The 24,733-nt window shown below is 35.9% G+C and overlaps 1 protein-coding gene across 21 annotated transcripts in view; it reads left to right on the top strand.

The window, feature by feature from the left end:
- Positions 1-24,733, top strand: part of NRXN1 (neurexin 1) — a 1,221,129-nt gene that overhangs the window by 847,842 nt on the left and 348,554 nt on the right. For all 21 annotated transcript variants that reach the window (XM_061432330.1, XM_061432331.1, XM_061432328.1 and 18 more), the window contains one exon: positions 17,168-17,349. In XM_061432330.1, the coding sequence (XP_061288314.1) occupies positions 17,168-17,349 (182 nt within the window). The remainder of the gene's footprint in view (positions 1-17,167; positions 17,350-24,733) is intronic.

The following is a 24,733-nucleotide window of genomic DNA, read 5'->3' as shown; positions in this document are numbered from 1 at the left end:
ACAATATAAAACTAATAGAAAATAAAATAAATAAAATTTGCTCTATATTGATAATTATATATTTTTTGCTGTGACTGTTCTCAGGAAATGGAGATAGAATGATCACTGCTTTGTTATAAAAAGAATTGAAAGTGTTAGTCGTTTAGTCGTGTCTGACTCTTTTTGACTCCATGGACTGTAGCTTGCGAGGCTCCTCTGTCCAAGGAGTTCTTCAGGCAAGAATACTGGAGTGGGTCGCCTTTCTCTTCTCCAGGGATTTTCCTGACCCAGGGATCCAACCCAGGTCTCCCATGTTGCAGGCAGAATCTTTACTGTCTAAACCACCAGGGAACCCCATTTTGTTATAAAAGTCTCTTACAATTCAGGCTCCATAGATGTTCCTCAGATTATTTAGCATTTTGAATTAGTGTATAAAAATACCTCTAAAGAACGTTTCTCCAAATTTCTTATTACTAACCTTCCCTGATAATACTTTATTTAATTTCTGTGGAGAAGTAAATATTTTTCTCTGTGAGTGAGGAAGTGAAATTCAGATGAAGAAACAATTTTCTATCTTTATTTTGACTGGGTTGCTATTTTCTGAGGCTGACTAGCTTAGATGGCAGAATAAATAATATGATAAATGTGAATAATTCATCACGAGTCATGGATATCAAAGAAGAATGGCACCAGAAAAGTTGAAAAAGGGGGAGAGATTGAAGGCAACTCTTCTGAAACAAAAGACTGGAGACTTTTTAAGTGCTGGAGTGAGTAGTGATAAAATGCTGGTAGACACTGGAGGTGGGAGAGGAAGGTTGCTCAAGGTGTTTGCTAATTGGTGCTTTTCCAAGTTTGGCTTCTACCTTTCCACAGAGACTGGGACGGAGGGACTCTGTCTTTCCCAATGATTACCTTTCAAAGAGATAGCTCCTAAGCTCTTAAGAAACACATTCCTACGTTATAAAACTATCAAGAAGCTGGAAGAAGTTTTACATCTCAAAGAGGCAGAGGAAGAATTCACAATTACAAATTTCCTAAAGTGAATGTTCTATAGTCAAGCAAATGAAGTCAGTGCTGGTCTGTTTTTTCACTTTGCTTCAGGGTCACAGACCACATTCTTGAATATGTTTTACAATAGATGCCATTCTGATTTTGTCAGGGAGAAAAGAATTTGGGAATGGGGTAGATTCAGGAAAACCTATGGTCCCTTCCCCCCACCCCTCCCATTCCCACCCCCACTGAATCTGCCTGGGTGAGTAACCTTGTCTAACCATAAAAAGGGTAATAGTTTGTTACTAACCTTGCAGAAGTTTTGATAAGAAAAGTTTCACATTACTATGTGACCATGGACAAATCACTTTACATCCTGAAGACCAATTTCTTTTAAATTTTTAAAATATAGATAATTACAGTTTCCCTATCATTTATTTGACTGTCATGAATACAAAAAAAGTACTTAGAAATGTTTTGTCATTTTGTTTTAAAGTCTATTACAAACACCCTTTGCTGTAAAAATGTTCATGCCTCCATAATACATAGGTATGAGCAAAATGTAATTTTTTTTTCTCCTTTCTTTTTTCCCCGCTCGTCACATAGGATCTTCCATCTCTAGTTCTAAGGCAGCTGGCTCGGTTTTTGGTTAAGTGTTTGTCACTCAGTCGTGTCTGACTCTTTGTGACCCCCATGGACTGTAGCCCAACAGGCTCCTCAGTCCATTAGATTCTCCAGGCAAGAATAATGGAGTGGGTAGCCAGTCCCTTCTCCAGGGGATCTTTCTGATCCAGGGATTAAACCCAGGTTTCCTGTATTGCAGGCAGATTCTTTACCATCTGAGCCACTAGGAAAGTTCCAGTTTTTGGTTATCACTCAGCATAAAGAGAGAGGGACCTACCAGTAAAGTGCAGGTACCTTTCAGGCCCATAACTGGAAGAGTCACACATCATTTTTGCCCCAGTATCATTGGCCAGAATTTAGTCACGTGGCCCCATCAAGCTGCAAAGGTGAATGGGAAATGTAGGCTATAGCTGGACAGCTGTATGCCCAGTTTTAACTGTATGCCCAGCTTCGAGTGCTATTATTAAAGATATTGAAATGAATAGTGGTAAACAGCAGCAGTCTTCACCACAGATATAATTGGAGAGAAAGATCAAGATGACAGAAACTTCTTTAAGGGGAAGATTAAGTAGTCCCAAATAACTCAAGACAATGTAATGGGTTATTAAACTACCAAAATTTAGTCAAATTGACAGCTAGTTCCTTCTCAGAAAACAAAAGCTTCCCACTTTCTCTTCAGCCTTTTTTTTTAAATGTCTTCTAGGCTCTGATATGCATAATTGCATTGATAGCATTCCAAACAATAGTTACAAAATTATCTTGCATTACAAAGCCCATGTAGTCAACTAACTATTATTTTAATGCTAAATATGTTTAATCGGTAACCTTGTTTGGTACATGGTCTGTGAACCTAGTAGCACCATTTGTCTCAGTATATTGTTGAATTTTCAGAAAGCTCTCTCTGTTATGTTTTAATTCTTGCAAATTGCTTGCCAATTTAATATGAGCTGCATCTAAACAGTAAGTAATTGCTTATGATAATGAGTGCAAACTAATTTGCTGGAATATGTTAATATTCACAAAGCACTTTTATACTGCCTGCTGTTCCAAAAATACTGCTCTCTTGGTTAAATGCAGCGTTTAGATGGCATTATTGTTACAAATCTGACTAAAATCTTCACTTCAGTAACATCTACCCAAAAGTCATAGAACTATCACTTCAATATACCAAAGAAGAAACTGAAAGTCATGTCATTTTTTTGATTAATGATTGAGAATGGTCAAGGAAAAATGATCACATTGTTCATAATTAATTTTAATTAGTGATTAATAGTAAGCAGACTATACTGAATTAGCCTCTTTTCCCCACAAGAATCAATACATTTAATTTAAAAGACTTTAAAGACAGATGGCATGGCAAACTTCATTTCAATACAATAACCAATGGAAAACAAATTAAAATTTTAAGGATGGACCTATATATGATTGTTTTTAAGTTTGAAGCCTATTTTATCCCTTAATAGGGCCCTACCCTCTTTGTCTTGTAGCTCTTTTTCAACCTTTTTCAGACATGCTATTTGAAGACTGTAGAGCTCAAAGACTTATATTTCAAACCTGAGGGTCTTTTGAGTTTGGGGACCTGAGTATTCAAGGATCTGAGGTTCAGATTGGAACCACCTTGTAATTTTAGTCTAGGAAGACTAACATAAAAGAAGAAAAATTTGACACTTCCCTGCCCTGGGGCTGATTTGGCACTTTAATCCACTCTCTAATGTTTCAGTCATTTCAACTTCAAAAATGACTCTCACACATAGTTATATATCTTCACATGAGCGGTGAAATAGATCTCTGTAGAGAACTTTTTTTTTTTTTTTTCATTTTCCATCACTTTCAAAATTCATTTCCTGTGTTAAATTCCATTGGACAAATATCTTCATAGGTTAAAAAAAAAAATCCATCTTTGTATTTTAAATCTTTCAAATACCAAAAATTGCTTGTCAATGTAAGTGGTCTAATTTCCCAATTTTTTCTTCTTATACTTATTACTATGAAAATAGGTGGATTGATACCTCGAGAACTGGCTGATATTTATTATTATTGGCATCTTCACTAAGCTGTTTCAAAGAGTCTGAGATGAAGAATGAATAAACAAATGAACAAAAAAATTATATTTTAATTTAGTTGCTGGAACTGTTGCTTTTTCTACTAAGCATAGACAGACTAACACTTAAGAAAATGAGAAGTGGTTTCATTTTTGATAAAGATGAAATGAGAAGATTCAGGATAAATAGTAGATATCACCAGGACACTTCTTATTAAATACAATTTATCTCAATGACAGTAATATCCCATTTTTCTAAATTTGTGAAGCTATGTGACTCTTTGTTAAAGGAAATTTGCATTTCATAGAATTATGAATATTCTAAACTGCTAGAACTGATCTAATCTTTTTTAGCACTGACCTTGAACAGTCCTAAATTCCACTATCTGATTCGTACTCTGTATTTATCTAGAGATTTAATTCAGGAGACAAAGAGATAGGAAATAATAGTGCCTAAAAATATATCTTCTGAAAAAAGATGATGTCATTAATGTAAGTGGCCTTCTCCATCTCTCTGGAACCTGTTTTGTGCCTGTGTGACTTTTCTCATGAAAACCCTGCCCACAAAAATACATTTGCTTTTATTTTTCCAGAACTATATTAAATTTTATCTTTTCTGAAAAGAATTTGGGGGTATTTCAGGAGATGGAGTGAATTCTCCAGTTTGACTGATGTAGAGGATTCGTTTGTGTGGAGGATGTTCACAGTTTTAGGGTTTTTCTTTTAAATTGATAGTCGTTTAATCCTTGAAGGTCTTTGAATAGAAGAGTGATTTCAGAGACCGTTTCAAAACAAAATGAATCTAATGCTAGTTTGTATAGTAAATTTAAATTAGGGAGAGGCAGGAAAATATTGAATCAGTAAGGATGAGTATTTATTACATTTTAGATTGATGGTGGTGCAATCTGAACAACCGCTGAAAGAATGGAAATACAAAAGAAAAACTCAGGAAATCACAACTGCCTGAAAGGGGAATTTTTGAAAAACTGGATCCTACAGCTTTAACATATACCTTTCTGTCGTTTCCAGCATCTAGCATGGTGCTCTATACATGGCAAATACTTAAAATTTTATTGAATATATGGATGTTTATATTTTTTAATTATACTGTTGTATTGCTTTTGTGTTCTCTTTCTCCACTAGCATCCTTCTGCTGATGTTTCATCACTGTGTTTTGTTTTTGTCAAAAATCCCAACTCCTTGTCTTGAGTTAGAGTCTTTCATGACCACCTCACTAATTTCAATTTTCAATTTTCCAGGCAACTTCTAAAATAATCTCACCTAGGTATTTTTTTCTTGTTATGTTAAAAGAGATACAAACTTTTCTCCTATGTTGCCCACTATTCCCCATCTTTGATGGTTCATATTCATCACAACTACATCACAACAGTATATATGACCAACCTAGACAGCATATTCAAAAGCAGAGACATTATTTTGCCAACAAAGGTTCGTCTAGTCCAGGCTATGGTTTTTCCTGTGGTCATGTATGGATGTGAGAGTTGGACTGTGAAGAAGGCTGAGCGCCAAAGAATTGACGCTTTTGAACTGTGGTGTTGGAGAAGACTCTTGAGAGTCCCTTGGACTGCAAGGGGATCCAACCAGTCCATTCTGAAGATCAGCCCTGGGATGTCTTTGGAAGGAATGATGCTAAAGCTGAAACTCCAGTACTTTGGCCACCTCATGCGAAGAGTTGACTCATTGGAAAAGACTCTGATGCTGGGAGGGATTGGGGGCAGGAGGAGAAGGGGACGACAGAGGATGAGATGGCAGGATGGCATCACTGACTCGATGGATGTGAGTCTGGGTGAACTCCGGAAGTTGGCTAAAGACAGGGAGGCCTGGCGTGCTGCGATTCATGGGGTCGCAAAGAGTCAGACATGACTGAGCAACTGAACTGAACTGAACTGAACACATGAAAATATCACAATGCATCTAGCTGTCATGTCCCCTTAGTTCCCTCCAATATGGGACTATTCCTCAGTCTTTTTTTTTTTTTTTCCTAACCTTGACTTTTGAAAAGAATGCTGCCAGTTTTTTTGGAGAATGTCCCTCAGTTTGAGTTTCTTGGATGTTTTCTTATGGATAGGTTGAGGCTATGCATTTTTGACAAAAAGCAATATAGAAATGATGCTGTGCCCTTCTCAGCACTTCATATTTGGGGGACCCAATGTTAATTTTGATCACTGTGGTTATGGTGCTGTCTCCTTGGTTTCTCTGATGATTAATAAATTTTTAAGGACTAGCAGATTATATCCATCTCTTCATTATAAAATATGGAGAACTTTGGACTGGGTTATTCAAGAAAATTGTGGGCCTTGGTTCTGACTCAAAAGGGTCATCATTACCTAGTTAAAGAGTCTCATGACTATTCATGATTTATTTCTTCCACAGACAGAATGAAATGGAGAATGGTGTTCATTATCAGAGTAATCTAGGAAGGTTCTCTCTTCATCTGAGTTTCTGTGTTTGACAGGTAAAATTACTCAGATTACTTAGAAATGGATATAAGCATGGAATTTGTTAATACTTATCTGAGAATCAGGAACCTTAAGTTGCTTATAATCCTATCACCAGTCCTTACTTGGTTCAAGCATTATTTCAGATTCTTATTAATAATTAATAAATGAATAAAAGACCTAAGTCTGATGAGGATAACAAGAATTAAAGCAAGACCCCTTCATTAGGATACATACTTTTAAAGATGGAAATTTCAAAAAAAGGCAACTCTGACTTATTATATAATGCGTGCAAGTTAAAGACAAGTTCTGTACATGGTAAAGAGAGGGAATTCACCTTGGCTGGAATGAGAATGGGAAGCAGGACTGAAAAGAAAACCAGGTACAGCAGAGAAGCATAAATCAGCAAAAGTAAAAGTCGCTTTGGGAGAAGAATGTATATTCTACCACATGTGCATGCCTGAGTGATAGAGCTTAGTTTGGAGTGACTTCCGAATCAGCAAATAGTACTCTATCCAGTTTCAGTTTAAAATTACAAATAAATAATTTAATTGGTTTTATTGGATTGCAAGGAGATCAAACCAGTCAGTGCTAAAGGAAATCAGCCCTGAATATTCACTGGAAGGACTGATGCTGAAGCTGAAGCTCCAATACTTTGGTTACCTGATGTGAAGAGCTGACTCATTGGAAAAGACCCTGATGCTGGGAAAGATTGGAGGCAGAGGAGATTGGGGTATTATGAAATTTATTATTGATATGGGGGCCTCCAAGTAGTTTAAAATAACCACATGCAGTTTTGTGTTCAGGATTGAATTCTGCTTTTAAGGGCAGGAAATGGTGTCACTGAGAAAAGCTGTCAGGCCTATCTGGTATGGAATAAAAGTAATTATGGTATTAATGATAAAGATTTGGCTTCTGCATCTCTGTTCAGCATTTTGGAAGCATTTGAACAAGCCAAAGCTGAGATGACTTCTGAGGCAAGATGCTGGCAATAAAGATTTGCAAAGGCTCCACGCCTTTTAAAGATTCAAGCTAGACACTGAAAATGTCAGAATATGAACGAATCATTTCTGCTAAGTGCCATTTCAGAAACTTTGAGTCTACCAAAACCAGCCCAAGGAAACATCATTAGAAAAACCTCTAGAGATGACTGAAGTGAGACCTTGACTTGTGAATTTTAGCTTCTTTATCTAAACAAGAAGCAGTCATTTAGTCTTAGCTCTTAATTGTGCACTAGGAATAGAGTCGGGTACAGTCCCCAAACATCGGTGTGAAATTAAGAAGCCACTTGATTCCTCTGGGCCTCTATTTTGTCATCTGTAAAAGGAAAGTTTCCCTTTGTCTTCTCCAAGAGCTCTTCAGCATTGTCTGTGTTCATTTCAGTTGTTTTTACCCTATGATGTTTTTTACACCATGATTCTAGTAAATTCTTAACTCTGAAAACCATTTTGACAATTAATTTACGAAAAAGTAAACTGAAGGTCATCACTAGGCATTTGCAACCTTTCAGATCAGATCAGATCAGTCGCTCAGTCGTGTCCGACTCTTTGCGACCCCATGAATCACAGCACGCCAGGCCTCCCTGTCCATCACCAACTCCCGGAGTTCACTCAGACTCACGTCCATCGAGTCGGTGATGCCATCCAGCCATCTCATCCTCTGTCGTGCCCTTCTCCTCTTGCCCCCAATCCCTCCCAGCATCAGAGTCTTTTCCAATGAGTCAACTCTTCGCATGAGGTGGCCAAAGTACTGGAGTTTCAGCTTTAGCATCATTCCTTCCAAAGAAATCCCAGGGCTGATCTCCTTCAGAATGGACTGGTTGGATCTCCTTGCAGTCCAAGAGACTCTCGCTAATAATTTAAAGAATTTATTAGGAGCATTCACAGCTTATTATATGTTTTTTAAAATGAGAGTTTTCTTAAGGGAGCAGAAGGTATGATTTTTTCTCCCTCCTTCCTTGCTGCCTGTAGCCGTAATGCAAATTGATTACTGAATTACTTGTCAGAGACTTTTTAATAAAGTTCACTTACTGCTTGAGGGAGTCTAGTTTCAGAAGGAAAGACATAAACCTTTGATGTTCTTAGGGTTATTGGTTGTGAGATTGCTTTGCTTAGTTTTATTTTTAACTCTAGATACTTTGCTATCTTTATGATTTTTTTTTCTAATTTGATTGGCAGAAGGTCTACCATTTACTTGTTTTTCTTCTCAGCCAGATAACTTAGATTCCAGGAGCCTTTTAAAAGATTCCAAAACTTTGAATTTGATCTCGGACAAGCTCGTCTCCCTGGGCAGTTAAAACTATTCAACTCAATTCTTCCTGGAGGGAGTATTTTCTACATAGTGTGTTTAGAGAGGGAAATAATGAGTAATTTCTAGGGAAAGTATATTGCAAAAAAACCATGAAGTGAAGTATTACTTGTTGCTTGTTGTATAAATTTAGTAATAATATTCACTAAACATTATTTCAAGTGAATATTTGAAACAGTTATATGACTTTGATCTGAAAAGAAAGAAAATATAGATATAATTGTTCTTGTTAATAATTTTTCTGCTCTTTTTATCATTACCATTAATCAGTGCCTTTAACATTGTCTTCTTTTCTAAGATTGTTAAACAAAAAATCCAGCATAGGTAATGACGTGGCTGAATACCATTTTCATGATATCTCTCATAAACTCTTGTCCTGATATTTATCTCTGATTCACAGATCCTACCTGTTTGGGGAAAAGGGCTGTGTGTTTTCAGCTTTATACTCCTAGCTCCTTTCACATATTAGACAACCAAAAGATAGGTCAGCTTGGGTATGTTTCTTATTTTGATTAATTTCCTTATAAGATAGAGAAAGAATGACTTATTCAAATGACTACATTTGACATCAGTGGCTATTTACGTAGTCTCAACTTTGCACACCATTCGTGTTGCATTTCTGTTAACACTGCCTTCTTGATTGTGCAGTGCAGTCTGTGCGGCTATTTGTGCTATCCCTGAACAAATATCTAGGATATGAACAAGGTAGATCAGCCCTGAATCCACTTGAGAATTATTTCATTTATTAAGAATAGTACACTTGTTTTTCCAAAGATTGAATACTTTTTTCCATATAGCTTATTCTTTCCATAAATGTCAAAGTATGGAAATGTCAAATACCAAAATGAAAACTATATATGATACACTTATACATATATTATCCTTGCCAAGATCACAGGAAAATAGAATTTTTATTACAGAAAAATACAGTATATTTATTTAAAAAGGCTTTTATTAGAGCAAAATTTTGGGCCAAATAGGCAAAGGGGAAACTTCACTACTTTGTCATTGAGGTACACAGTTGCTATTGAAATTACCTTTAAGAGAAGTGATTACTGAGCTTATAGAAATCATGATAGTTTTTTGCTATTCCATTTTCTTGAGTTTTAACTTGTTTAAAATTTCTTATAGAATAAAATTCCCTGGTGGTTCAGACAGTAAAGAATCTGCTTGCAATGCAGGAGACCCAGGTTCGAGCCCTGGGTCAGGATGACCCCGTGGAGAAGGAAATGGCAACCCACTCCAGTATTCTTGCCTGGGAAATCCCATGGACAGTGGAACCTGGCAAGCTACAGTCATTGGGGTCGCGATGAGTTGGACACAACTGAGCAACTAACAAGCTCATGCCATTTTTCTTTTTAAAATGGTACCTTGACTGGACCCACGCTAAAACTCATATGGTCTGGCTTAGTGGCAATGATTCTTTTCTTTCATGACTCATAGGTCTGCTGTGGAGTTTGAGTGGTTCAGGCTTGTTTAATCACATTGAAACTTTGGGAGAAATGAGTTTTTAATGCCTAGTGAGTCCTCATGGACCCTGAAAGTCTAACTCCTGATTTCATGGGGCTCAAGAATCTTTGTGAAAAAGTTTGAACCAAGTTCACGATGAATTTTTAATGAAGCCCTGTATGTGTGTGTGTGTGTAGTGAGTCAATACAGTGTCACTCTAACAAAATTTTTGAAGCAGGGTACTCACAGTTTTGTCAGCTTACATTCAATTTAATAGATGTTCAACAAACTTTTTTTTAATTCAGTAAATTTCCTTAATTCCCAAGGTCTAGGGTTCTGATGGACTTTGCAATGTGCCATATCAATGCTCCTTCTATCTGGAATGTCATCATGAGTTACTTTCTTAAGGCTTTGGTTCTTTGGGAATTATCTAAACTCTTGTTGACTTTCTTTTCTTTGCTCTGATTCAGGCAATGAGGCCAGTATCTAAGCCTTTTCAGTGACATGTCTTGTTTCTTGCCATGTTTTTCATGGAAGACCTACCTGCTCTCTTTCTCAAAGATGTATGGGTAAAAACCTTGTCTTATTTTCTAGTCTCTTTAGCTAGTTTAATGTATTTGTTATTTCTACCAAGTCTGCATCTTCCATCAGGAGTCTCAAATTGTGATATATAGTCTTTATTTTCCTTTCTTTCCTAACATTTTTTCACCCTTAGATCTGTAGCATTGAGGGCTGTCTCTTATTCTCAATATTGGTAATTGGTGTTATTACTTTTTAGATTTAGAGTTGATTACATATTATAGGTAGAAACTCCTGTTACTCTGATTCTAGTCATCTCTCCTAATACAGTGCCTACCTTTCCTGATTTTTAAGGCTGTTATATGAAATTTTAGGAATTGGGAATTTATAGTGCTCACAACTTAATTCTTTGTGATCTTGTAAAGAATTTACATTAATGTAGACAGAAATTGTTGCTTTAGAATACAAGTAAGATTGTTCAGATTTATTAATCTATTTGTTTTACTAGTTTTAGACTGATTTTTTTAATACAAGGTGGTCTTCTTATTGTTTTTGTTTTCTGTGAACTTTATTCAGAATAATGGCTCCATATAGGTAGAAATTGTTCAAGAAATTGAGATTAAGCAATAGTCTTGACAAGGTTGTAGGAGAAATAAAAGCTCCCCTTATTTATAACTGTTTTATTTTAAATTTCCATCTGACTGCCTGGCAGAGTTTCACTGGAAAAAAGTGTTACATCCCTGTTACATTTAATAGAATCATAATGGCCTGAATATTTTGGTTACATGATGACATTGAAAGAATTATAGGCTTTCAGAAAAGGACATTTTATTCATATACTTATGTTATGAGTTAGAAGCTAATCTATTCTGAAGTTAATTATATTATTGCTCATGTTCCAAGGATCCAAGGCAACCAATACTCAAGCAGAACTGTCCATGCTGATTGGTTTTCTTCTTCAGAAAGGTTCAACCTGTTGGAGGGAGTGTATTAGCACTTGGAGAAATTAGGCTAACGTAGAGATGGTTGGAAAGAAAAAGGAGGGGAGAGACCCCTTTATGTAAATAGATATTAAGTAAAAATCTAAAAATACATTTATTATAACATCACAGACAGTTAAAACATTAGAAGAGCCCGTGTATAATTTTTACAGACGCTTATTGCAGTGTAAAGTATGTTGACACTGCTAAATTTGTATCTGGTGAAGCCAGCTTTGCTAATGAATTTGGAGTGAGTAATATAGCTGAAACTCCAATACTTTGGCCACCTTATGTGAAGAGCTGACTCATTTGAAAAGACCATGATGCTGGGAAAGATTGAAGGCGGGAGAAGGGGACGACAGAGGATGAGATGGCTGGATGGCATCACTGACTCGATGGACGTGAGTCTGAGTGAACTCCGGGAGTTGGTGATGGACAGGGAGGCCTGGCGTGCTGCGATTGATGAGGTTGCAAAGAGTCAGACACGACTGAGTGACTGAACTGAATATAGACTTATTCTATAGCTTAAATGTGAGGATTGCTGAAAACCACTTTAAGTTTGAGTCACCTATACATTTAGTGATGTGATGGATGTCAGGATTAATTTTCAATAAATCCATTATTAGTCATGGCACTGATGTGCTAGTGCTTGCCATATAGAAACATGCATAAATAAGAAAGGTACCACATTCCTCCAAGTTCTTCTCTGTGTTGATAAAACTCTTGGAACTGTGATTAAGATGTACTGTTGCTGTGCATTGAATTTACTTATATAATAGAGTAAAACATGTTCCTATAAAATAAAATTTTTAAAAATGTAGCTAAATGGCAGTTCATCTTGCGTAGCTTCCCCCTTTATTTAACAAAGTGAATTTTTGTGTCATGTTATAAATCTTACCATGCTAGATGTTTTACGGCAATGAACTAATATTCTTTTTCTCATGAAAATGATGCAATTTAATATCATTCCCTTTGTCAACTATTAGTGAATGTAAATAATAATGGAATGGGTTTATGTGACAAAAGTGCTAATCTAAGGAATAAAATACTGAAAAGTGTAATAAAAACCGGGATGTAGGAAAGCCATTTCTTAAAAGGCATTTGGTTTGACACAATTTTGAAATGGATCGAACATTTCTAAAGACTCTTAAACCAACAATGTTTCAATGTTGGTTATTTTAAATTGTCAGCATACATTATCTTCCCTAGTGGCTCAGATGGTAAAGCATCTGCCTGCAATGTGGAGACCTGGGTTCAGTCCCTATGATGGGAAGATCCCCTGGAGAAGGGTACAGCTACCCACTCCAGTATTCTGGCCTGGAGAATTCCATGAACTGTCGCAAAGAAATCCATGGGGGTTGCAAAGAGTCAGACACAACTGAGCGACTTCACTTCACTTCACTACACACATGGGCTTCCCTGATAGCTTAGTGGGTAGAGAATCTGCCTGCAATGCAGAGACACAAGAGGAGCGAGGTCGATCCCTGGGTTAGGAAGTTCCCCTGGAGAAGGAAATGCCAACTTACTCCAGTTTTCTTGCCTGAAAAATCCCATGGACAGAGGAGCCTGGCGGGTTACAGTCCCAAGGGTTGCAAAGAGTCAGAGGCTACTGAGCATACACCCACAGCACAGCACAGCACATGCATGCATACATTATCCATTCTCTTTAAAGTGTATTGAGTATTTACCATACGCCAGGAATTGGACCCAGGTTTTACTGTGCAATTTTTCATGCATTCCTGGCAGAAACTCTATGAGGCAGTGTTAATATCCCCAAGGATAGGAAACCCAAGAATGAAAGAGAATAAAAACATAGTCAGTGTCCGTAACTGGTAAATGATACAGTTGGAATTCACACCCAGGTCTGTCTGAGTCCAAAACTTGCATTCTTAATTTCTGATCTCTTCTGCAACAGTATACCTCATATCCTTGGTTCAGAAAGATGCATGTTAAATGAAGTAGATTTTGACACATTAGTCATCTATATTTTATTGTGGAAGTATTCTCATATTTTTAAGGTCACCAAAATAGAGTATATTGTAATTTTCTATCTTGATGGAAGGAGGACTTTAAGAACGTAGATTCTTGAGAACATAGAGTTTGATGCAAAATGGGTTTTTTGTTTTGTTTTGTTGTTTTAAATCAAGATGTTTATAGAGGAAAGTGTAGAGAGTTGTGTTGGAAGCTGGGCATCTGAGTCTCTCGCTTATTATAGAATTGTGCTGATGAGTACATTACAATGCACTATTGTGCATATAGAAGAAAAAAAGGAGACAGATTGATTTTCAGATATATCTGAGGAAAGAGGGTACTAGAAATAATTGCATCATTTGGCACATGGTAGTATACTTGTTTCTGCTTGGTTTTGGCGAAACTTGATAAATTAGAAAGTCACTATAAGGAAGACAGAGTAGCTACTGGCATGCTAGTTGCCAAGGCTTAACACTTATTGGAAAATTTTGAAATATGAGATGAAATCAAATCTTGAGTAATGATATTTGTATTATGACATTTATCTTACTGAAAATATAAACCTTTAAATTATTATCCTGAAGTTCTGCAACTGAGCAACTGGAAACTTTCATAGTTCCACAAGTTTGGGAAGTGTACCCTAAACTAAATGTTAATCTACATACATTAAATGTTCTGTCATTTCACATTTACATGTTATTTATTTTTTTCTTTCTTTAAAAGCATTGTGAGGTGAAAAGACAGTATACGATCATGAGGTGCAAATGTCACTTTATGGATATGAGACATTCGAATATGATAGCAGTTGGCCTTGATAAATTCAGACTGACATATCCAATTAACTTTTTCTTGACAGTCTTGTTATGGTAACAGAAACATTTCTGTTAAAAAAAATACAGGAGTAGAATCTGGATACTAGATTTCTACCAACTCTTCCAAGTTTGCAACCTTAGTTAATTCAGTCATAAGGATTAACTTGTTTTCTCAGATGTGTTGTGGGGGTAATGCTTGCCCTACTTTCCATACAGAAAAAGAGAAAATGAAAAAAATTGTTGTGAAAGTGGTTTTTAATGTTAAAAATGATCATATAATGTATGATATTGTTGCTTTGCCAGACTCCCTTACTCTGATGATTCTGGAAAACATCTGAGTCCTTAGATTTGTTTTATATCGTTAAGTAACATCTCTACTTGAATATTTTTAATTTGCAATATATAGTCATTAGAGGACAAAGTTAATTAAAAAGAGGAACATAAAATCAATCAAGTACCACCACAGAGGTCACCAACACATTCTCTTTTTAAAGAAACCTTTACTTTTATATGTTCTTGTCCTGTTTTTATCAATGTAGGCCATACGTCTACATTTAAATTCAGAAGCATTTAATACTTAATCATTTGCAATAGTTACCAAGCAGATGAATATTTATAAAATTGTGCTTGCTTGTTAATATTGTGATTAATAATCCTCTGATAATGTAGAACATAAATGGGCCTAGAAGGCTCTGGCATTTCTGATATACAAATATGTATATCCTTCCTGTATCTCTTTATTTGCACACTGATTAGTACATTTCAGACATAACTTACATGTTCTCACATGAGACAGAGAAACTGCTTTCAGACATTAGTACTCAAGAAAATGAATAGTCCCTCTACCACTGCAGTTTACCAAGATTTTGTTTTATTTCTTTTATACAGTATTATCCTGATATGTTTCTTGGGTCAGGTCTACACACCAAGGCCTATTTAATCAATCAGGCACATCAGGCATATTGTAGGGTTCTTTGGAGTTTCTCAAGGACCTATGGAAAAGTTTCAGACAGAATGCCAAGAGTAATTGACCCCAAAATATAAAAAGAGGAAAAAAATTATATCATCACCTATTTAATTAAATGTATATAAATGTGACACTAAGTTAACTTCATTAAATTGGTAAATTTGGTTCATAGAAATTTATTTATTTATTTTTGGTTCATAGAAATTTAATGTGGGCTTCCCGGGTGGTACAGTGGTAAAGAATCTGCCTGCCAGTGCAGGAGACCAGGGTTCAGTCCCTGGTTGGGAAGATCCCCGGGAGGAGGAAATGGCAACCCAATCCAGTATTCTTGCCTGGAGAATTCCTTGGACAGAGGAGCCTGGCAGGCTACAATCCATGGGGTCATAAATGACTGAGCACGCATGCGCGCATGCACATAGAAAATAAGACTTAATATCCCGTCAGGGCTTTGGGGCTTCCCTGGTGGCTCAGATGGTAAAGAGTCTACCTGCGAACCCTGGATTGGGAATCCTCTGGAGAAGGGCATGGTTACCCACTCCAGTGTTCTTGCCTGAAGAATTTCATGGACAGGGGAGCCTGGCGGGTTGCAAAGAGTCAGACATGACTGAGAGACTTATATTCATTCATAGGTTGTCTGTTATAGTTGTTTTCCCAGAGCCCACAGCTCAAACCCACAGTTAAGGGTATGTTCTGTGTGTCCCGTTTTGGAGAAGGAAATAGCAACTGACTCTAGTATTCTTGCCTGGAAAATTCCATGGACAGAGGAGCCTGGCAGGCTATAGTCATTGGGATTGTAGAGTTGTCCACCACTGAGCAACTGAGCAATATGTAGATACCTTGAAAATATACAGCTGTATACTCAACTTTTAATACAACCCTTATTCTTGGTAGAAGCTGTATTTCCATACACTCAAGATACTTTGAGACCAAATTTTGATATTTAATCTTATTGCTTCCCTTACCATATTGGCAGGTAGTAGGTACATAATAAATATATACTAACATCTTTTGTTATTGGAAAGCTACACTCCTTTCTATAAATTGTACCTTAAAGTCTATTCTTGGGATAATAAAAGAAATATTTCTCTGGTCCCATTTAGTATGGAGGAAGATTCATTCTCCTTTATGTATATCTTTGCATGTCTCTTCCAAAATTTCTGACTCAAAGAATTAATTTTATTGCATTAAATGAGGTGGATGTCAGTGCTACAATGAGATAGGACTTTAACACATTGGATGTTTAGGACACTCGTTTGAACAAAGCTCTTTTTAAAGCAAGATGGATACTTTACTGATATCACCATCGTAAAGTAAAATTTGAATACTTAGCAAATGAGGCTATGCCATTATTCTCATTGTTGTAAGACCAGCATTTGCTTTGGAAAAAAATGGATCTTTTTATGCCACTGCATAGTTTGACAGCTACTAGATATTGTGTGTTATATAAGACCTGACATCTATGAATGGGATCTATTATCTGTATTTTCTTGACATGACTATTGGTCTTATGGCTGCTCATCCATTAGTTATCACCTGTCATATGTGAACAGGCCCTCTCTTCATAAAAGTCGATTTGTAGCATGCTTGCAATTTGCTTTGCTGTGCTCTGTGACCCTGTCACACCTACACGCAGCTCTTGTTTCAGACACAAGTTAATACATGTTTCTGCTCCTTTTTGAAGCAACCAATTGTTTTCTACTATATTATTTTTTTCTAACTGGCAGAAAGAAAGAAAACCCCATTACATTGCATGCTTGTCCAACTCTGTGGAAAAGCAGTAATCTCTCGTTTGTTCTGAAACACCTGCTGGTAGATTTAATGAGTGTATTAAAAATGAAGCTGCCTTGATATTTAAAAAAAAAAAAACTTTTTCTTAAACATGTATGATTATAATCTATTATTTGCTTATTCACTTTGCCATAGGTTTTTGGTTTCTGTTCTTTTTATTTTATTTATTTATGATTGCCAAGCTGTAAATTTAATACTTTACTAATATGTCAACATAATAATACATAGGAAAGTGTACCCTGATATATTTGGACTAATTGGTTTTGGTTTTTGTTTTCCAGCTGGGACAACGTATATCTTTAGCAAAGGTGGTGGACAAATCACGTATAAGTGGCCTCCTAATGACCGGCCAAGTACACGAGCAGACAGACTGGCCATAGGGTTTAGTACTGTTCAGAAAGAAGCTGTATTGGTGCGAGTGGACAGTTCTTCTGGCCTGGGTGACTACCTAGAGCTGCATATAGTAAGTACTTCTAAAATAAAGATTCTGCTTTTAGCTTTTACTGCTAGCTTTTTGTAAATAACATATAACTCTGCTCTTTGGACATTTCCCTCCCCCTGCCCCACCAGAGCAACTAGTGCTTTATTATAGAAAGCATAAGTATACTCTAGGGGTAATAAGGCCTTATAGCTATTACTGTTTTTAAAAATGTTTTTGACTCTTTTTTTTCAGGTGTGAATTCATCTCAATTTTCTGTCCACAAAGAATTACTCTTTGTGTGTTTTTAGTGTGACTTTAGGCAGTTTTGCTAAATTTTTAGAAATATGATAGTCCAGTAGATATTATTCCATCTGGCTGGAAGCATGAGGTTGTAATTCTGGTAACATCAACAGATTTGGATCCAGTGTCCTTATTTCTTTTCTCACTTGAGAAAAGAATTGTCTAAAGTTACATGCAATGGACGGGGGAAGTGAATCGGCAAAGGTATTTGGAGATATAAAAGAAAAAGGCAGAAAGATTACGTCTATGCCATCTTATACTCCTTTTGATATGTACACATCAAGAAAATACAGTGGACTCTTGCCATTTATATCCTGGGACCAGACATTTTCTCTAAGTCCTAAACCTCACACAAGAATTTAATTAGCACTTAGTGAATGTCAAATAATAGTTCATGAATGAAAAACTTTTCTATTCAAGTTTTAACGTTGTCATAACTGACTATAGCTTGGGGACTCTTCCTTATATCTCTGCATTCAGAGAGTTACTAATTTGTTTGGTTTCAATTCTTTATCTTCTTATGTCCTCACAATATTTTCAAAGACCCATGTGGTCTTTTATCAATAAGAGATAGTCATATTTTATTGATGTATCAAAATAACACCCATAGTAAGTTATCATATATTCAAAAACCCTGGAGGGTTCTTATCATCCAACTTCTAAATAAACTATCTTCTGGAAGATGTAGAAGCATATAAACCTCTTCATCCCCCTTTCTGTTCTTGAGGTTTAATTTATCTCTTCTGCCTTATGTGATCACATAAGTTTATTTTGTTTTGCTTTTATTTATCCTACAAGTTCTTCTGTTACCTGCACCAGTGTCTCAGAAGGTCTTTGATTAGGTCAACATGTTCTTTCAGTCCTGCCTTCAGGGTTTCATCCTAAAATGATTAGGAAAACCACCAAACACCAAAATACATTATCACAGATTTGCAGGGTCTTAATTTTCAAAGTGCTATTTATTTATTAATCTTCGTGTTCTGCTATACTTCTATAATTTCCAATAAGCTGAATAGGGTTTACAACTGACCACAAAAGCTGAATTCATTGCTAATATTGGGGGAAAAAAAGAAAACAAAGTAAAACAAAAAACCCCTCTCAACACAACGGTTATTGAATCATCATAGATTTTCAATTCAAAATAAAGTTGTCAAAATGAGAATCCTTGAAAAGTGGTTTTAGCTGCCTTTCTGCAAATATCTAACAATCAGTATCGAAGGCATGTGGGTTTTTATGGCATCATAAATAAGTGATCAGCTGAGATAACTAATGCAGTAAGGAATCTTGCTATTTAGAGTCATCTCAACTTTCCAAATGCATTTGCTCCATTCTGATTTAAGAGACTTGCTACTTCGAAAATAAATAAAAAAGAAAACAAGAGGTTTTCCTCCTGAAATAACTTACATATTGATCCATAACCAATTACACATTTACCCTGAGAAAAGGTTCTACACTGATCACTCTCACATCATAAGGGGTTTTGTTATTGAATTACTCAAATCACTGTTTTATGGTCAGAGGGTTTTAGTCTACAACAATGTGTATTGCTTTCCAATTTTGATCTACTGTGGCCTTAGAGTCCCTTTATATGTAAAAGCCTGACTTTTAGGTGTGCATGCCCGCTCAGAACCTTTCTACACTTCTTTATTGGCCATAGATTTCTGATAGATGTCCTGTGAGGTCCTCTTTCATTCTGAATCTCTTCTCTTGGTCTTGCCTGACTGTTCGCTTTGGACCCAGGTCTTTGTTTCTAACACCCTTCTTCTTGGATTTGCTATATTCAAACCCTTTCTTAATCCTAGCCTGTCCTTGACTAGGAAATTGAAAATGGATGTTAGTTCCCTGGGATTAGCAAACACCATTGGTAATCAGCCCTACTCACTCCTTTATCAACTACTAGGACCCTGTCTTAGTCCAGATCTGGCCAACTAAAACTTTCTATTTCCCCGTCCTTTTCTCTTGTTCCCTACAATGATCAGCCATTAGTGACTCAGCAAGTTGCTTACATGGAAATAAGTTACTTTTTTTCGACATTTCCAGCATACAAATAAAATTAAGCCCGTGGCTTTCTTTTCACTTCTGAAGTTTACTTTTAACTCTTTCCCATAATGTTGGGTACATGGAAGAAGAAGAGAAAGAGGAGTTTTATATATATATATATATATATATATTTTTTTTTTTTTTTAAGAAGAAAAAAGAGAGAGAGAGTAAAAGAGAGGGATGGAAGACAGAAACAGGAGGGAAAATTAAGTGGGAAAGAATCAAAGTTGATGCCCATGGCTGATAGAATCAGAAGTATTCTTAATGATGGTACTTAGATTTGGGAATATTCAAGGAATATTTTATCAAATGGTTTACATGCCTTTGAATTTATCCTGATTTTTACAAAATCATTTCTTCTGCTTCTTTCAGAATTGAAGTATAAAATGAAAACAGTAATTGCAGAAAGATTATTACCATTGTTTGATTTTAGTTTATAAATATGACTGACTTAAAAATTAACCTGATGATATCACAGATATGTTTAATCTATAAAAGTTAGAAATGTTGGTTATCCATTAACTTCTAAGAAAGTGTCTATAAACCTTCAAGGTGAGCCATGTATAAACTATGGACTTACCTTATTTAAAAATCACTATTTATACCCTTAATTAATGAAATTAACCAAGAAGCAGGAAAGTTAATTGCATGTATTAAAAGGTGCTCCAGTCTTGCTGAATTGTGTAATGTTACTTCAGATAGATAACTTTTAAAATCTGATTGAAATATAATTTCAATGAAGTTGTGACTATCTGGCATTATTATCCTATTCTTTTCAAATGATCATGTTTGACCTTAAAAATATCACCATATTTAAATTTTGATTAACTATACTCTTAAAAATATAATAAATTAGAATAAAATAATTTTTTACTCAGGTGACCAGTTTTTACAGATGGATTTTTTGCCATATTAGTATTAATTCTACCACTGTTACCCTCAAAGCCATATGATATTGCTATTGAAATGTATAGGGTTTTAGGAGGGGATGAGAGGAAGAGAAAGATAAGAAGTAAGGGGCTATTAATTAACATAGTGCCAAGAATACAAATGTTATCCTGTATTCAGAAATGTTTTCTGAAATAATAAAAAATGAATTATATGTTGAAAATAGTGTAGCTTAAGTTAAATATAGAATCCTCAATATTCAGTCATCAAAATTTTCAGTTAAGTCATAGATGCAGCTCAGTTTCTACATAACTGAAGAAGTGTGTCTAATCTCTTGTTTACAATGTATAAAAAGTGTAGCACCTGATGCATATCAGCTGTTTAATTGAAAAGTTACACATTTTTATTGATGTTGTTTTATGAATATTCCAGCTAATAATTGACCATGGTAGTTGAATTAAGTCTGTGGTGAGAGTTTTTGTTGAATGAGTGATACTCTCTCCTAAATAGTTACCTCATTTTTTGTAATTTACTTTTATCATGAATTGTTCTCCAGTCATTTTGTATCTGTCCATTATTTTCAAATAAAGATAAGCTTTCTGATGCCATAGAACAAAATTTATAATAATGATGACTAATAAGAAAAAATAATGTAATATAGAAATGTGACTTTTTGTCATTCATGTAAGTACCTACTAGAAGTCTGTGCAGAAATATTTTCTGAGCAACTTATATGCTCCAGCTTATGTTGAAGTCTCTGTGGATTCAAAAATAATTGAGCTCACCACTTAGTACTTATCTCAATAAACATTATTTAGATGAATGAAAAGCCCACTGGGACCCTGGTTACCAGGTAGCTTGTATTCTTTATAGTAAACACACTTTGTCCTAGAGTGACTAGTGTTTCTTGGTTATTTCTCCATCTTGGTAGAGCTCCATTTCTTCCCTTTATCTGCAATTATATGTATAAGAATGTGGATAAATGATAGGTTGTTAAGGTAAAGAATATGAAAAAAGAAACTTATGAACTGTAAAGTGTTCTGTTTTACAGATTTAAATTAATATTGATTATTTAATCAGTATTGAACATGATAATTTCTTACAGGCAATAAGCAAAACATAAATTCATTTTTTTCATTATTTATGAGATATACCTACAAATTTTACCAATGTTGTCACTCTAGAGGAAGTATCTCTCATCTATCAGTCTGGCAATGTTCACTGGAAATCACTTAACCCTTCTGACTTAGAAGAATGCACTGCAAATGTGTGTTCCCTAACTGACATGAATATTAACATGTGTATTAGTTCTGATCAGAGGAAATTGTGGAGGGAGGAGGAGAGGATTAGTGAAGAGTGTTCTTTGAAATTCTTTCATCTTAGGAGCATGAAAGAGCATTGCAAATTTGATTAGTGAATTGTTGTATATATTTGCCTTAAGTGTTTCTTCTTTGTACCTTCCTGGACCGGAAGCCTTATGTTTGAATCCAAGCTCTTAATTGATTTTGATATAGAAATACACCTTTTGATCAGTGATTTTAGTGTTAACTAGAAGCATAGTGTATTTATAGTAGATATCACACCCTAAAATAACTTATCAATATCGTCGACATAACCAATCTTTCTCATCATTCTCTGCTGCTTTACATTTTATACTAGTTACCTTGTTTTAAAAAGAGTTTCTAATTTAATCTTTGTAAAATCAGTACATATACAGGGGTACATACCTATATCAACAAGATAAAACCCAATTGTTTCCTCACAGGCTTTTCTAGAATTTAAAGTGTTTCATCTGAAATATTCTTTTTAACCAACAGATTCCCCTATTTTAAGAGTTTCACTGTCTCATGTAATATTTAAATTAAAACCTGTAAATTATACACAGTAGATATTATATTTGTTTTAGCTATCCTGGCTCTTAGCTTCCCTTGTAGCTTAGTTGGTAAAGAATTTGCCTGCAATACAGGAGACCCCGGTTCAATTTCTGGGTCAGGAAGATCCCTTGGAGAAGGAAATGGCAACCCACTGCAGCATTCTTGCTGGGGAATATCCCATGGCCAAAGGAGCCTGGTCGGCTACAGTCCATGGGGTCACAAGAGTCAGACACAACCTAGTGACTGAAGTGACTAAACCACCACTACAGGTGTTGATTCAGAAAGCACTCCTGAGTGAACTTGCTTTGGCAAACCTCCATCTCAAAGTCTGCTTCCTTGAAAACTAACCTGTACGTATTGTCAAGAAGTCCTCGTTTTGGGGCTTCCCAGGTGGCGCTAGTGGAAAAGAACCTGCCTGCCAATGCAGGAGACAAAAGAGACAGGGGTTTGAACCCTGGGTCAGGAAGATCCCCTGGAGGAGGGCATGGCAGTCCATTCCAGTATTCTTACCTGAGGAATCCCATGGACAGAGGAGCATGATGGGCTATAGTCCATAGGGTTGCACAGAGTTGGACACAACTGAAGCGACTTAGCACATCCTGGTTCTTACAGGAATTAGAGAACATGTGGCCTATTTGACTATTTGTTGTAAAAGTCTTGCCCAAGCTTCTCAGGTATAAAGGATGAACATTTTCTTTGAAGAAAGTGAGAGAAATCATGGTCATATTTTTTTTGACTTAAGTGCTGTACAGATATCTTGAAACAATCTCTATCTTGGGAATGGATGGTGTCATGTAGATTAATACAAACTCCTTCCTTCATCCTTTCACCATGGAAGTTAGTTCAGTATCTCATTTTCTAACTTATTGGTTGAAACATTTCAGCATCACTAAATCTCTCTGAATTTGGTTCTCAATTTCTAGAATTAGCTCCTTCTCTGAAATTCTGTTGCTGTGAAATGTAGTAAAGAGAACCAAGACATTTCTAGCTGCCCCTCCTTATTTCATATACTTATCACTCAGGTGCTTAAGCAACTGCCACACCTTCTCAACTATTCTCCTGTCTCTATTCTGAATACTTTCCAATCCAGTTTATGTACTTACATCAGGTTAATTTGCTAAAATGCTTTTTCAATTATTCCTCTCTTCTTCCTCTTGGGAAACACATTGATGCTTCCCAATTACATACAGGTAAAGTCACACTCTGTGACTCACTTTTAGTGTCCTGAAAATTCTGATCTTAGTTTCCCTTTGCATGTCCATATTTCCAAAATTCTTTTCTTTCCACTTCAGGGAAATTTATTAATCCACTCTTTAGAAAATTATTGTCCTATTGTCATTTTTGAATCAACCCAGAACTTTCTTCTCAATCTCTGTCTAGCTTCTGCTCAGTCATCATCTTCTCTATTCAAATATTGTGTGTTTTCCCAGTTGGGTCTGGGAGCTTATAGTCCCCTGAATTAACAGAAAGAAGTCCAGAGCTCAGGAATCTCTTTGGAAGAGCTGCTGAAACAATGGTCAGGGCATTACCTAGGTAGAGAAAATCTTGGACATAGATTTTCCTCCAATGTGTGATCACTACGCTTCTTGACTTATTGATTTATGTTGGACCCCGAGCTATTTTACAGAATGGCCTTAAATCCATTCTAGGTTAGCCAGTGATGAGTTGCCTTAGCAACCTCTTTTCTTATGGCTAGATGCCAAAATAAGAAACTTTTTGAATTTTTTTTCTTGCTACTGATCACACTTCAGTTTTTTTCAAAAGACTGCATTGTTTCACAGGACATGATTCAATGTCTGGTAAGGGAAGTAAGATCCCATATACTTCTGCATGATGAGGCCAAAAAAAAAGAGAAAAAGAAATACTTTCTCTGACTGACTTCACTCAGTATGACAATCTGAGGTCTATCCATGTTGCTGCAAATGGCATTTATTTTGTTCTTTTTGTGGCTGAGAATTATTCCACTGTATATATGTACCACATCTTCTTTATCCATTCCTCTGTTGATGGACATTTAGGTTGCTTTCATGTCTTGGCTATTGTAAATAGTGCTGCAGTGAACATTGGGATGCATGTATCTTTTTGAATTATGGTTTTCTCTAGATATTTGCCCAGGAGTACAGTTGCTGGATTGTATGGTAATTCTATTTTTAATTTTTTGAGGAACCTTCATACTGTTCTCCATAGTGGCTGTACCAGTTTGTGTTCCCACCAATAGTGTAATATCACATATGTGGAATCTTAAAAAAAATGGCTACAGATGAACTTACCTATAAAACAGATACAGAGTTACAGGTGTAGAAAATAAACCTGTGGAAGGTGAG

Source organism: Bos javanicus, chromosome 11, assembly GCF_032452875.1.
Source record: "Bos javanicus breed banteng chromosome 11, ARS-OSU_banteng_1.0, whole genome shotgun sequence".
NCBI lineage: Eukaryota > Metazoa > Chordata > Mammalia > Artiodactyla > Bovidae > Bos > Bos javanicus.
The sequence above is the reverse complement of the archived record's forward strand: the minus strand, read 5'-3'. Positions and strand labels throughout refer to the sequence as shown.